The sequence below is a fragment of the Homarus americanus genome, unplaced genomic scaffold, assembly GCF_018991925.1.
Source record: "Homarus americanus isolate GMGI-L3 unplaced genomic scaffold, GMGI_Hamer_2.0 scaffold16712, whole genome shotgun sequence".
NCBI lineage: Eukaryota > Metazoa > Arthropoda > Malacostraca > Decapoda > Nephropidae > Homarus > Homarus americanus.
In genome coordinates, this window is record NW_024757794.1 from 3,237,727 (window position 1) to 3,253,454 (window position 15,728).

General features: G+C 41.0%; 1 protein-coding gene across 4 annotated transcripts in view; it reads right to left on the minus strand.

Annotated features, from left to right (window-relative positions):
- LOC121857809 (ras-specific guanine nucleotide-releasing factor 2-like) overlaps nucleotides 1-15,728 on the minus strand; it is a 140,549-nt gene that overhangs the window by 65,479 nt on the left and 59,342 nt on the right. For 3 of the 4 annotated variants that reach the window (XM_042354050.1, XM_042354048.1, XM_042354047.1), the window contains 2 exons: nucleotides 13,650-13,879; nucleotides 2,863-2,955 (listed from right to left, as the gene is read on the minus strand). In XM_042354050.1, the coding sequence (XP_042209984.1) occupies nucleotides 2,863-2,955; nucleotides 13,650-13,879 (323 nt within the window). The remainder of the gene's footprint in view (nucleotides 1-2,862; nucleotides 2,956-13,649; nucleotides 13,880-15,728) is intronic. The other variant, XM_042354049.1, reaches the window with a different exon arrangement.

Sequence of the window (15,728 nt, forward strand, 5' to 3'; positions counted from 1 at the left end):
TGGTAGGATGGGGTGGTGGTGGGGAGAGGTGGGATGGGGAGAGGTGATGATGGGAGAGGTGACGGGAGAGGATGGTGGGATAGGGGATGGTGGGGAAAGAAGGTGGTGGGAGGAGATGATGGGGAGAGGTGATGGTGGGAGAGGAGATGGAGAAAGATGGTGGAGAGGAGGGGAGGTGTGGGAAGAGGTGGTGGTGGGGAGAGGTGATGGTGGGAGAAGTGATGGTGGGAGGTGGTGGTGGGAGAGGTGGTGGGGTGGTGGTGTGGTGGTGGGAGAGGTGGAGGTGGTGGGAGAGTGGTGGTGGTGGGGTGTTGATGCTGAGAGGGTGATGGTGGGGAAGGTGGCGGGGAGAAGTGGGAAGGTGGTGGTGGGAGAAGTAATAGTAGGAGGTGGTGGTGGGAGAGGGTGGTGGTGGGGGTTGGTAGTGGGAGGTGATGTGAGATGTGAGTGGGAGAGGTGGGTGAGAGAGGTGGTGGGAGAGGTGGGGAAGAGGTGGTGGAGAGGTGGTGGGAAGGTTGGGGAAGAGGTGGTCGGAGAGAGGTCAGGGAAGTGGTGGGAGAGGTGGAGAAGAGCGGTGGGAGAGGTGATGAGAGGGGTGGGAAAGAGGGGGTGGGAGAGGTAGGGAAGAGATGGTGGAAGGGGTGGTGGGAGAGGTGGTGGGAGAGTTTGGGAAGAGGGGGTGGGAGGGTTATGACTTGATAAAACTATAGTTGGATTTAATGTTTGTTTAATTTCTGGTAATTGGATTAATGTTTACTTAGTATGTAGAGGGAAGGATGGATAAGTGGTGGATGCCAATAAGGCGTGATGGTATATTACGAAATGAGAGAGAGAGGTAGGGGGGGTGGCTTGATGGATAGTTGGTAAATGGATGAATGGATGTGTATACCAGAAAGTTTTATTGTATGTTAATAGGGATGATAGAGATAGCTAAGTTTGATAACGTCTGTCATAATTGTGGTATATTAAGGTCGTCTGTAATTTGCGTATAGTTAAGGAAATTTTAGCAAAAACGTTGATTTCAGCATTAATAATAACAAGAATGTCAGTAACACGGTTAAATCATATATATATATATATATATATATATATATATATATATATATATATATATATATATATATATATATATATATATATATATATATATATATTCATGCGTACTTAAAAATGTATGCGGACCTACGCACGTGCACGTGCATACATTCGGAACGTATAGAACAGTTTGTAAAAAGTTAAAGCCCTGTCTGTCTTCACTAAGAAATCTTAACCAAGCCCTCACTAGAGGGGAAACATATCCTACTGGTATTCACATATGGATAAACACCGTTGAATGACCTTTGATAGTCTTCACGGAACGAAGTAATACTTGAGTCAGTGTGTGCGTGTGTGTGTTAGTAGGTCGGAGTGCATATAGTGGCAGAGTTTCTACTTCACTGGCGACACATGCACATTGTTAAAAAATGAGGAAAAAAGAGCATTCTCTTGCTACTGATAAATGAATAATTTCCTCGTTTTAAAGCAAATATATTTCTGATTTAAAAGGATTTAAAAGCAAGTGCATGTACACTATATATACTGTATATATATATATATATATATATATATATATATATATATATATATATATAATATATATATATATATATATATATATATATATATATATATATATATATATATATATATATATATATAATATATATATATATATATATATATATATATATATATATATATATATATATATATATATATACATATATATATTTATATTATATATATATATATATATATATATATATATATATATATATATATATACATATATATATATATATATATATATACATATACATTATATGTTATAGCTTTGCATCTACAATACCAATCAGCAATGCCAATGTAAGTGAGGTTATGGATTCCGAAAGAGACTTATAATTATGTTTGTTATTGTATTGAAGTAACGGCTGAAGTAATAATTAAGGTTGACCAGTATACATCAGACATTGCGATTAGGGAAGCCTTAGATATTACATCTTAAAACTATCATGTTCTCCAGCCCAGAAAGATGTAATAAAATGGTAAAAAATCTAAAAAAAGAGAAAAAAATCGTGAAGATAAGATTAAGATTAATTATTTAAATATAATCCTCCAAAGGTTAAGGCCGACTTAAAATATTCTCAACACTTACCCTTCACTCGAGGATGTGCCCTCCCTCCGCCCCCTCGAGGCTTGGTATCCCCAGGGGTATCATACAATACACACCCAGAGGGGATCATACCTTCCAAACAATTTACGGCTGCCAATGCTACTTAGATTTTCCAAGACCCCGCCTACACCCCCCACACAGTAAAGTCTCTGCAGTAAGTAACCGTTCTCTTTGTCAGTGGTAGTCCCCCCTGGGTAGCATAATTACTTTGTTACCGTCCCAGAAAGGTTACATGTCTACAAAACAATAATTAAAAATGCCCAGTATAGTAAAGGAGCTCTTAGGTGAGAGATACTGTTATGGCTCTAAATAAACCCCAGAGGAGCACCTGAGGGAGCCACACGGTTACTACAGATCAGTAGAAACACCCTAACTAATAATATCTCTTCCTACCCATACCTGACTAAACTTAACAGTGAGTGAAAACATTTGCTGTCTGGTGTGGACGTATCAGATGACCTTCATCCATGATAGATAACATGAGGTAGTAGGTGTGACTTACACTAATTATATTATTTATGATGACTTATAGCGCTATATATGTGTGTATGCGTGCGTGTATGTGTGTGTGTGTGCGAGTGTGTGTGTGTGTGTGTGTGTGTGTATGCGTGTATGTGTGGGTGTGGGTGTGTGTGTGATGGCAGACTCACCCAGATGTGTGTTTCCCAGCAGCTGGATGGTGCTGCAGGAGGTCTTCTTCTGGCGTGGGGAGGAGCCCGCGGAGTTTGGTTCGCGCCCCCCGTCTGGAAGGCGGCACGAGGCCAGACGACCTTCACCAGGGGATCTCACCATTGTGAGGCAACAACACCACTACCATGGCTACCATCACCACATAACACACCGCTAATACCACTACCATGCCTTCGTCCTGCGTCAGTTCACTGCTTCTCGTACTGCTGTTGCCGTTGTCACTATCCTTTTATTCTCGTCAACTTTACCAACGTGTGTGTTGCCACTACCCTTCATAACACATCAGAGCCAACGACCACAAATACTCTTAAGTGTTCAGTAGCACAGACACACAGTAAAGGTTGTATTGTGTACCTGAGTCATCAACAATTACTATTTACTAATAATACTCTCCATACTTTATATTTTTTCTCCATCATCATCATCATCATCCGTGTACAGAAATTATCAAACTTATATCATTATCACGTCATCCTCATCATTCCTTCCTCACGCCTTCAACACCTGTTCATCATAAACTCCATTCTACCTATTCATACACACATGTCTCGTTCATCACCCCCATTTCCTCACTTCCCATTCTCTCACTCATATTTCTCACCCTGTCTCTCATTCTTCCTTTTCTTTTCTTTATCGTTATTTCTTCCTCTCTTCTCATTTCTTATAACTATCTACTTTTTTCTACCCACTTATCACTATTATCAATTTTTCTCAATTCATGTTTGGTTTGTACTCTCCTTGTCCTGTACTCTCCCTGTCCTGTACTCTCCATGTCCTGTGTTGTCTCTGTCCTGTACTTCTGTATCTTGTTCTCTCCCTGGCCTGTACTCTCTTTGCTCTGTATTCTCCCTCTCCTGTACTTTCCTTGTCCCGTACTCTCCCTATTCTGTAATATCCCTATCCTGTACTCTCCCTATCCTGTACTCTCCCTATCCTGTACTCTTTCTATCCTGTACTCTCCCTGTCCTGTACTCTTCCTATCCTGTACTCTCCCTATCCTGTACTCTCCCTATCCCATACTCTCCCATCCTGTAATTTCCCTATCCTGTACCTCTCACCCTGTACTCTCCCTATCCTGTACTCTCATCCTGTATTCTCCCTATTCTGTACCTCCCATCCTGTACTCCTATCCTGTACTCCCTATCCTATAATTTCCCTATCCTGTACTCCTCTATCCTGTACTCTCACTCAATTCTGTACTCTCCCTATCCTGTGGCCCTGACCTGTCCTGTAATCTTCCCATCCTGTACTCTCCCTCATCCCATTCTCTTTCCAGAACACTGTTACCCACTCTATTCTCGAAAACCACTAGCCAGCATTTCTGATCCCACATCTCCCTATCCCGTGGCACCAACCTGTATTCTCCCTATTCTGTACTCTCCCTATCCTGTACTCTCCCTATCCTGTACTTTCCATATCCTGTACTCTCCCTATCCTTTATTCTCCCTATCCTGTACTCTCCCTATCCTGTACTCTCCCTATCATGTATTCTCCCTATCCTGTACTCTCCTTATCCTGTACTCTTCCTATCATGTACCCTCCCTGTCCTTTACTCTTCCTACCCTGTACTCTCCCTATTCTATACTCTTCCTATCCTGTACTTTTCCTATCCTGTACTCTCCCTATCCTGTATTCTCCCTATTCTGTACTCTCCCTATCCTGTACTCTCCCTATCCTGTACTCTCCCTATCCTACCTCCTATCATGTATTCTCCCCATCCTGTACCTCCTATCCTGTACTCTCCTATCCCATTCTCTCTATCCTGTACCTCCTATCCTGCACTCCTATCCTGCAATCTCCTGTGTCCTTTTACTCTTCCTATTCTGTGCTCTCCCTATTCTATACCTCCCATCCTGCACTCTCCCCATCCTGCACTCTTCTTTCCTGTAGAATTCACTATCCTGTTCTCCCCACTTGCACTCCCCCCCATCCTCTCTAGTGTCCCTATACCCTCTCATCCAGCATCACTTCCTATCATATACGCCTCATCCCAGCACTCTCAATTATCCTGTATTCTCCCTATTCTGTACTCTCCCATCCTGTATTCTCCTTATCCTGTACTCTCCCTATCCCATCATTGTATACCTCCTTATCCTGTACTCTTCCTATCATGTACCCTCCCTATCCTTTACTCTTCCTATCCTGTACTCTCCCTATTCTATACTCTCCCTATCCTGTACTTTTTCTATCCTGTACCCTCCCTATCCTGTATTCTCCCTATTCTGTACTCTCCCTATCCTGTACTCTCCCTATCCTGTACTCTCCCTATCCTGTAATCTCCCTGTCCTTTACTCTTCCTATCCTGTGCTCTCCCTATTCTATACTCTCCCTATCCTGTACTTTTCCTATCCTATACTCTCCATATTCTGTATTCTCCCTATCCTGTGCTCTTCCTATCCTGTACTCTCCTTATCCTGTACTCTCCCTATCCTATACGCTCCCTATCCTGTACTCTCTCTATCCTGTACTTTTCCTATCCTGTACTCTCCCTATCGTGTACTCTCCCTATCCTGTATTCTCCCTATTCTGTACTCTCCCTATCCTGTAATTTCCCTGTCCTTTACTCTTCCTATTCTGTGTTCTCCCTATTCTATACTCTCCCTATCCTGTACCCTCTCTGTCAATCACTGAAATGATTCCCTCCCGGAGACTCGTCACACATTTCAACTACAGTACCACTCAAATTCCTCCCCAGTCTCTTCCACAACACTTTCCTAATCTCAGTACCTATTTTTGGCTCAGTACTCAGCAACTCCCTTTGATAGTTCATTTTAATGGGCTTTTGAGTTGATTTTCTGCTGTACGTAACACACACACACACACACACACACTACCTCTCTCTGGTAGACAATTACTTTACTTGTACCATTCATTTATTTCTTCCATATGTCACAACAATTCCCTTAACAATGTTTGCGCTGTGTTATGTTGTGGTGTGTTGTGTTGTGTTGTGTTGTGGTGTGTTGTGTTGTGTTGTGTTGTGTTATGTATTTTGTTGTGTTGTACTGTGTTGTTGTTATCTCACCCATTTTGATGTTTCATTTACATAATTCATTTTCCTCCTGGCTGCTCTTTCTCTATCACCTTCTAAGACTTTCATTATTGCACTGTCAACAAACACGTTAATCAGGTCAGATGAATCACACGTCTACACCCAAACTGTCACACACACACCCTACCTTACTAACTGGTCGTACCATTGTGTCTATACTAACTTTTTTTTTTTATGTTTTCAATGCTTTCTCTCTATTTATATCCTGGTCGCCGCTTTTCATGGCTCGCAACACCCACACACACGCATACATGCACACTCACACACACACACAAATACACAAACAGTTTAGCGACAACAGTGTTTACAGTCCGTCAACTTTAGGAACACGTAGAATTAATCTCCGCGAATCCGAGACTAAACAAGAGTGCCTGTTCGTTTGTTTACATGTAGTACCTCCCCTCTCACGCTCTCTCTGTCAACAGTGTAAGTTGAGTGTTTATTTACATCATCTCTTGTTGGATTGAAGGCATCGCATCCTGAGTCACAACTTGATGTGATCAGATGTTAGAGCGATAATACTCCATTTAGACTTAGAGAAAATGGAATAACATGTTTTTACGTTAGGTTTCTACTTTGTTGTGTGAACTGCAAGAATCTCAAAAATTTCAATCGATTCAATGTTCTTAGTGTTATATATATTCCAGTGAATTAAACGTTAAATCAACCTCAGATGAGCCTTGATATTCAGCATAGGAAGATCTAAGTCATCACGTAGAGCAATAGTTAACAAGTCGACATAACGCTAAGAAACTAAAGCTTCATTTACTGTATATAAATTTTGTCTCATATACAGTTTATATACTTGACTTGGAAGTGATATAACATTCACAAAGGAATTTTAAGCCCCTCTTGAGAGCCCCGCGGCATATACTCATCAAGTTTACGTCACGCAATTTTTTTTGAATTTTTAAAGTGAATTAAATTTGGTTTGCGAGACAATTGATTAATCACTATGTAGTTTTACTTAACACTATAATGTGGAGTAATTACTGCACTAGAGGTCGACTCCTTGTCAATATTAATAAGCTTTATTGAAGTGGGTGTTGGAATTAATTAATATAGTTTCCGTCGTAAATCACAGTACTGTACCTACTATAATTACAACTCCTGGGAATTCGTGTTTAAACTCTTTAACACAATACAGTAATATGTAAGTAATGTAATTTGAATTGGAACAAGAAATATGACACTATACACATTACACAGGCTGGTGCATAAGTCACGTTACTGAAAATAAGTACTGTACTGTGTATATTATCTCAGAATTGTTATCGACACAGCGATTTATACACCACCTTGTATACTAAATATGTGTGTGTATGGTTTTATGCAAGTCAGCAGTCACCTGTGTTCCAGCTTTAATATTTTATGTAAATAGTGTATCATATGTAAACATGAGAAGTTATAATTATACACGTTAGGGGTCACTGAGGTCAGAGTTAGTGTATTTTGTGGTCATGATGTCACTGTACTGAACGCTCGCTCGCTTTCCACGAACTTCCACTGAGGAATGTATCTCAGTTTTTACGTCAATGTTTTGCCTCCAGTAAGTTGTCATATTGAATTTGTTGTTTCATTTGTTGATAAATATTGTTGGTATTTGTTCATATAACATTGTATTAATTTTCTTCTCATTGTAGTTTGTGTTGTAAGGTGGTTTCGAGACAACATTTTATATTACTTTTTTTTCATGTGATGAAGGTGGATCAACTATACCCACTTTCATTATGATACGAATTCGAGCAGAAAAAAAAATTACGCCTCATGACCCCAACTATTGAACTTTTTTTTTATATATATAATCTAATTACTGTTGCGCTACAATCCAGCTGTAATAATCTATGTCACATAAACCGTTTCCAAGTTTGTGTTATATCTAGTTGACGTCTGGTAACATACAGTACATTAAGGTCTGCGTTTAATAGAAGACAACACAGAGAGAGATGAATATATATTTTTTTTTTTCTGGCGGAGAGAAGAACTATACAGGAGGTTCGGGACGATGGGTTACACTGTCGGCTTCTACTCGGTCCAGGTTAAAAACAAACCACACACGTGACAACAGTAACAACAGCAGCAGTAGTAGCAGCACCTGTACGAGACGCGGGAAGCAGGTGGTTGTGGCTTTGGAGAGAGAGAGAAAGAGAGAGAGAAAGAGGACCTAGGAACGCCAGAATACTGCTTGTACCTAAGCCACTACAACAGCCCCATACTAACTCTAACTCTACATTTAATGAACTACCACAACCACTCATCACTATATCTACCACTTACCACTACCTCTAACACTATGGGCGCGTCTACTGGGCTTTGGCATGAAGGAAGACTCGACACGATGAAACCACCATGTCTAAAAAATCTTGGCATTAAAATATACTGAGAAATATATGACTTTTTCGTATGATTATTGTGTAAAAACAAGGCTGCTTTCACGAGCCTTTTTTATTACTAAGAGTTATATCTGTCTGCATCTTTAGGAGTAAAATAGGATATGATGGTTTCTTTCAATGGCTATAGCAAAGTGGCCGTATTCGCGTCTTTAGATTTAAGAACATAAGAACAAAAGAATGGAGGAAACTGCAGCGGGCCTATTGGCCCATACTGGGCAGTCCCGTTTACACCCAACCCCTATTGCTCATATAAGCATCCAACCTATGTTTGAAGCTATTCAGCGTATTCGAGTTAATGATGATATTTGGTAACTTGTTCCATTCATCCATTACTCTGTTTCCAAACCAGTGTTTACCTATTTCACGCCTAAATCTAAATTTGTCTAATTTGAAACCATTGTTACGAGTTCGCTCCTGGTTGGATAGTTTGAGTACCTTTGTAATGTCCCCTTTGTTTAGCCCTGACTTCCACTTATACACCTCTATCAGGTCGCCCCTCGCTCTACGTCTCTCGAGGGAGTGCAAATTAAGATGCTTTAACCTGTCTCTAAACTCAAGGTTCCTAATGCCCGGGATTAGTCTTGTCATTTGATGTGGTCCTTTTTTTTTAAGAACCTTCAGAGCTCAATAAGATTTTTTTGCCAAGATTCATTGCCTCTTGGTTGGGATGTTTCTTTGTTTTTACTATTTCTTTAACCCGTGATTACGATAGCGTAACCTTCTGTGTACAGGGTCATCTTACTCAATGGAATAAGTTACTGTATTCAATAGATTAAGTTATCGCATTGAAGGCATTTAGTTATTGCACTCTAGGAGTTAAGTTTTCGTACTCAAGAGGTTAAGATATCATAGTTTGTTAGTTTATGGCACTCAGGGGGCTATCGTACTCAGGCGATTAAACTGCTAGAACGACAGGAAAACTAAACACTAAGCAATCATTACAATATTTAGTTCAAACTGAAATCATTTAAATTAGGAGATGATCAAGAGTCTCTAGCTCTCCTCTGAAGTATTTAGCAGGTGTCTTATAGTATTTTTTCATTAATAGAGTAGATGTATACCAGCAATACACCGATAGCAATTACCAGTCAATACATTCTACACGAAAATTTTACCATCATCTTCACTCTGTTAAAACGACAACTTCCTTGACTAGAGACTCGGTCGAGGCCAAGGTTTCTCGAGTGTGTAAGCGCCAAGACCCCGCTAGATGTGGATAGTATATTGATCTTCTGTTATTATGTCGTAAATGCTCATAATATGCATGTGATGTTCTATTATAGCGTATTTTTGCTCAATTTAGCGGTGCAAATTTGAACTCGAAGTAACTCAAATGACATTGGGTACGTGAGCGTCATGAACTTTGCCTTGTGGTGGGGTGGTTTCCTCTTGCCCAGTCTTCCCCGCCCCCCACTGCCCGGGAAGCTAAATAATCAAACATGTGGGTGCAATTAGCAAAACCACTCGAGGAATGATATGACGATGCTAGTGCACACGAGATGGCGGGTCACCTACACTGTCTCAAATGTGCCCAATACTATGACCTGATTTATACCGCATTTAATGATTTTTTAGCCATTAAGGAAGGCTCATTTACCACGTGTCCCATGTTTATTTGTTGATTTTTTTTCCCCAGGTTGATTGTCACTGCCAATTATCATTCCCCGTTAGCTTGCGTGTGCACATTATACCAAGCGGGGTGTGGGCAGGTGTGAGGCGCTTGCGATCCCCGCGAGGCTGGTCCCCTATAGCGTCTTGGTGCGGGCGTCTCACTGGTACCTCAACCCCGTCACCTGCCCGCTTGTAAACCTGGCAGGCTGGCTTCCTCCCCTCCCTACCAACCTACTCTTAAAATTTTGGTTTAAATCACCTTCAATGTCGTTGAAAAAAAATACGGTACTGAGTAAAGAATTTAATTAGGAAAATATACGGCATTATTGATAAGCATATTTGGGCATCAGTGACACGTGGTTCTGATTATTACTCAGGTATATTTGACTCAGGTTAATTTACATATCAGCAGTGGTAGTAAGAGTGAATGAAGGTTTTAAAGTAGTACCCAGATACATTAGTTGATTGTTGCTTTGAGTGTGTATGTACCTTGGTAACTGTAACCCACTCCTGCCAGGTTCACACAAGCTGGAACAAAACTTACCTATAAGAACTGAACACTTCACTGCTTGTTACTGCCCTACGTGTGCCCTCGCTTGACCCTGTGCTCCTTCGTTTTATCAGCATGTCTATAAGTATCGTTTTTACCCTCAACGTTAAAAAAAAAAAAAAAAAAAAAAAACATTTATAGGTCGGAAAATAAGTCACCATGATATTAATGTTACCTTACGTGAACACCATGAATAAACAGTAACAAAAATGGAGAAAAAATACGAATGAAAAGAGGAATATATTTTTCTAGACGTAGGGATGGTCAGAGCGAGTAAGGAGCATACATAAAGCAACCTTCAGGAGTAATATATGTTGTACCGATGAGTTATATTCTGTGTCAGGTTAGCGAGAGGTTTAATAGTAGTGTGGAGGCGCTGGTGTGAGTCAGTGACCACGAGGACACAAGAGACCAGCCACCTCACATCCCCGAGGACACAAGAGACCAGCCACCTCACATCCCCGAGGACACAAGAGACCAGCCACCTCACATCCCCGAGGACACAAGAGACCAGCCACCTCACATCCCCGAGGACACAAGAGACCAGACACCTCACATCCCCGAGGACACAAGAGACCAGCCACCTCACATCCCCGAGGACACAAGAGACCAGCCACCTCACATCCACGAGGACAGAGGGTAGGTAAGCCAGGCCTCGTCACAGCAGTGCCCCACACGCAGTATGGTTCCCACCGACACTTTGCTTCTTAACCGGGAGTAAACCATAGAGAGGAAGAACTGATACTGATGATGCGTTATACCGGCACAGGGTCAAAGCGGATCTTCGGTAATCTAGTGGAGTGTTTAGCAACTACAGTAGAATTGACAATAACGTAAATAATAAAAAAAAAAATATATATTCTATTCAAGTCTTGCGTTGTGCATAAGTGAGGTAACACAGGTTTTGACATAACAGAAGCAGTGATTAGGTCAAGCCAGGCAACAAACTACATTGACAGTTTTCATGGACAGTTATTTCATCATACACTTAACAAGCATGCGTAACAGGCGTCGAAAATATCACATATATGTAGGCCAGAGTTCATCGTTTCACATATATTAATTGCTGTGAATATTAATTGAATTAAGTTGGCATGCAAGAAGAGGAAAAATTCTAAATTATATAAGAATTCATTACAAAAAATGGCTGTCGTTGATGATTATCGTAAATGTTCAAGAATAACAACAACAACAAGGGGAGGTAGTACCCTGACACCTTGGTTAGCTTCACCTTGGCCGCCGTCAGCACACCTCTTCACACAGTTCCTCCCGCCATTACTGACACCATCACACTCACCTTAAGGCATTACCAACTAGAATGGTTGCTTGATATATTCAAGCAATTATTTCTTTATAATATGCAACATCTTGTAACATATGTTCATGAATGATAAGCTCAAGCTTTTTTTCTCGAGTCATACGGAATTTAAATTGGTTTACAGTGAGTCAGTCTCAAAGAACAGTAATGTTTTTGTGATTGTTGATGTATTCGATAATTACGCGTTACGGTTTGGCAGGACCTGCCTATAATGGAAAAGGGAACACCCACATTACAAGGATACAAATGCGAAGTAAATTTAGACTTAAAAAATTTAGATTTTACATGTAAAATGGCGCATCGAAACTGTGAAGGAAAGTGGACGGTGTTGATAGGACGGCCAAGGTTCTGTCACGAAGGTCAACTACATGTTGTAAGTAATTCATGATCCGTCAGGGTGCAATAACAAAGATGGAACGAAACATCGTCTCCTATAGAAGGTGACCCCGAGCCAGGGGACGCCTCCATTGTTCCACCACACCCGCAAATCTCTCAGTGATGCTCTTTATTACAGAATACAGTGCCACCAACAGCGCCCCCAAGGTAGTGGCCCACTCAAGCCTGAACACTTGAATACGTAGGTGTTTAAGTCAACGAAATTTGGGTGGGACAAGGGGTGTGCTGGCTAAGTGGATACAGCACTTGCCTCTTGCTTATCCGGTTGTAATTGGGTGCCTAACTTTACAACTGGGGAATGTGGGGTGCCGGACACACTGCCTTCTTGTGTACCGACTGGAAAAAAAACTTAGTCAACAGTGTGCTGTATCCACACTGCCTCTAAAAGACCCACTTTCAGGGAACAAGGTCAACCGGAAACACCACGCGATTATCATCAGCTTCTCTACCTTGGCCGCCACTGACTGTCGTCTAAGTGACTTAATTCATTACTGAACACGGTATTAAAAATAGTACAAAACATGAACGTGATTCCGGTCAAAAACAGATCACTCGGATGTTTTATATAATGAGTATATGCCATCACTTCAGCTTGTACACAGAAATTAAATGTATTATCCTGAAAAACTTCTCCTCAGAGATTTTCCACATTACGGGATTCACGAAAACACACAAGACAAGAACTTGACGAACTTTTTTTAAATTTAGTTGGATAGAAACTTTGGGGATTGGCAACAGAGAAATGATTGGCAGCTGAGAAATGATTGGCAACAGAGAAATGATTGGCAGCTGAGAAATGATTGGCAGCTGAGAAATGATTGGCAGCTGAGAAATTAATCAATCAGGTAACCGGATCCAGACGTATTATTGAACTGACCAATCTTGGAGTGTTTTACTATACCGTTCTTAAGCTTCTCTTATACAGTTTTTCACGTCCACTCCGCTGTTTTCACTTACTGTACACTTTTAGCGCATCGTAAGCCATTTTGATGTACTTCACATTACATAATCGTCTTGTGCCAAAATGAATATAAAAAAGTTTTGAGGACAAACAGACGAATGGAGGGATGACAGTCTTACAGTACCCTTTCAGTGACGCCTTCAGTGGACTAATATAGTGATCTCTGACAAACACGGATTCATAAGAAAAAAAAAGAAATTTTAATCTATGCGTATATAAACCATTGCGTGCCAAGTGTAGTGCTGAGGAATATACGGCATTAATTAACACGACTTTTTTGGTGTATATCCAAGTATATTCCTATTGCCCTTTCTTCTTTTTTGGTACAACAATAGGAGGGGGTGGGGGAGGGGGAAGGAGGTGAAGGTACCTGACAAAGACTGCATGGGGTTAATACACATGACCACTTCAGCAGGTTAACCGTGGGGGCGTTGTAGACAGCACCTGACATTCCTCTCATACTTACCCAGAACTAGTGTGGGCCAGCTCTCCATTCTAGCTGAGAGCCCCTTCAGGAAGATCTGATGTAAGAAGAGCAACGTTTCTGAGTTGAGGAAGATACTGTTGACATCCTCGTGGGTACTGGGTGGCTTCTTGCTCGACGCCGCCATCTTGAAGGGTCGCAAGAAGCAAGACACCAAGAGGTTGAGTTGCTCCACGTATTCCTCTTCAGCCTCCACCATACGGAACACCAGGCTGAAGGAACACTTCTATTATTTACTACCAATACATCATACAGTAAAGTGAAGGCACAGTCACTCAAAAATCTGTCTGGACTTGGAGGAGTCGATGAATTTCAGAATGAACACTGCGATTCCTGTTGTCTCAGTGTGTCATATAATCTCAACTCATATTTGATGAGATAATTTTTTTTAGTGACTGTACAATGATATTACCATCATATTACGTACTGATCTTCTCTTTTACCTCCACCATAAGGAATAACAGACTGAAGGCAGACATATTGTTTACTATACTAATACATAAACAGAAACAATCTAGTGCAAACACATTGCCACCATCAACGCTTCAACTGAAAACTAAGGTATAATAAAAAGCCTCTGTGAATACCTATCAATATACTGATAACGGAGGCAAGAATTTAATAAGATGTTCGTACATATTACGTCGATGACATATTAACTTGACTCTCTCGTTGTGTTGTAACAAGACTACTGGTCCATGTCTCTTTACTATTACTGTACTTTTATCATAACTGGATTCGTGTTCAGGTCTTACGACACTCACGGAAAAAATTCGAATGCGATCACTTTGTCTAAGTTCTCAGAAGATATATAAATACAATAAATGCGGATTAAACGAAGGTCATACTCGAGAGAAGAGGCGCCTCGAGTGTTCACCACAGTGTTGGTGTAGAGGGTGAAGTTGTAGAGAGACAACTTCAACAACACGTATTTGGAAGTCCTGTAGTCTCGTGTGTGTGTGTGTGTGTGTGTGTGTGTGTGTGTGTGTGTGTAAAGACCAATACCAAAAAAAAAAAGTATTTAACTATCTCTTATTCTACATTGGTCTATTTTTAATATCCTAAGTCTTAATCCACACCAAGCTTGAAATCATATTAATGCCAAGAATAGAAGAAGAAAAAAAAAACGTCATTTGGGATTATTTAAATTAAGTATAGGCCTATTGCCCCCTGGCTCTCATAAGTTGCAGCCACCCGAACTATATTCACACACGGCAACTCACTCTTCTATGTTTACAGAGAGAAGAAACACAAGATAAAAATGACCAAACGGGCAAGAGGGAGAGATAGATCACAAGGATGTGTTAGAGAGAGAGAGAGAGAGAGAGAGAGAGAGAGAGAGAGAGAGAGGGGGGGGGGAGAGGGACAGAAAAACAGACAAACAAGATGAAAAGAACTTAAACAACACAGAAAGAGACTGGGGGGTATTTCTTCAATTATTCTGGGGGAAGGGAAGGGTCATGGATGGAAACTTGAGGTGAGGAGGAAAGTGTTTATTTTTAACTAGGGGAGGAAGAAGGGAGGGTGGGGGGAGGGAGGAGGGGCAGAGAGGTGTAGGGGGGGAGGAAAAGATAAAGAGAGAGAAGGAGGGGAGGATAGAGGGAGGTAAGGAGGAGGAGGTAAGGAGAGAGTGTCAAGGGGAGGGAAGGATGGAGGAGAGAAGGAAGGAGGGTAGAGGGTGGTAGGGAGGAGAGGGAGGTAAGGAGGGAGAGACAAATGAGGTAAGGAGGAGGGAAGTAGAGAGTGAGAGAAGGGAGAGAGAGATTGAGGAGAGGAGCGGAAGAGTTATTTATTACTTATATCACCCCAGCTTTAAACACTAAAAAAAAAAACCCAGATCCGACCAGTAGAAAATTCTATAATGTTTTTTATTTATTTTCCTCATAAGTCACTCAAACAAACTTCAAATATAACCAGTCCATTAAACACAACATATTACCTTATTAGTTTCTTCAGCACACACACACACACACACACACACACACACACACACATGCTACTAGAGGGGGGCTGCTAACCAGGCTGTGATTGTTAAGGCCATGGTAAGGTAGTAAGACTTCT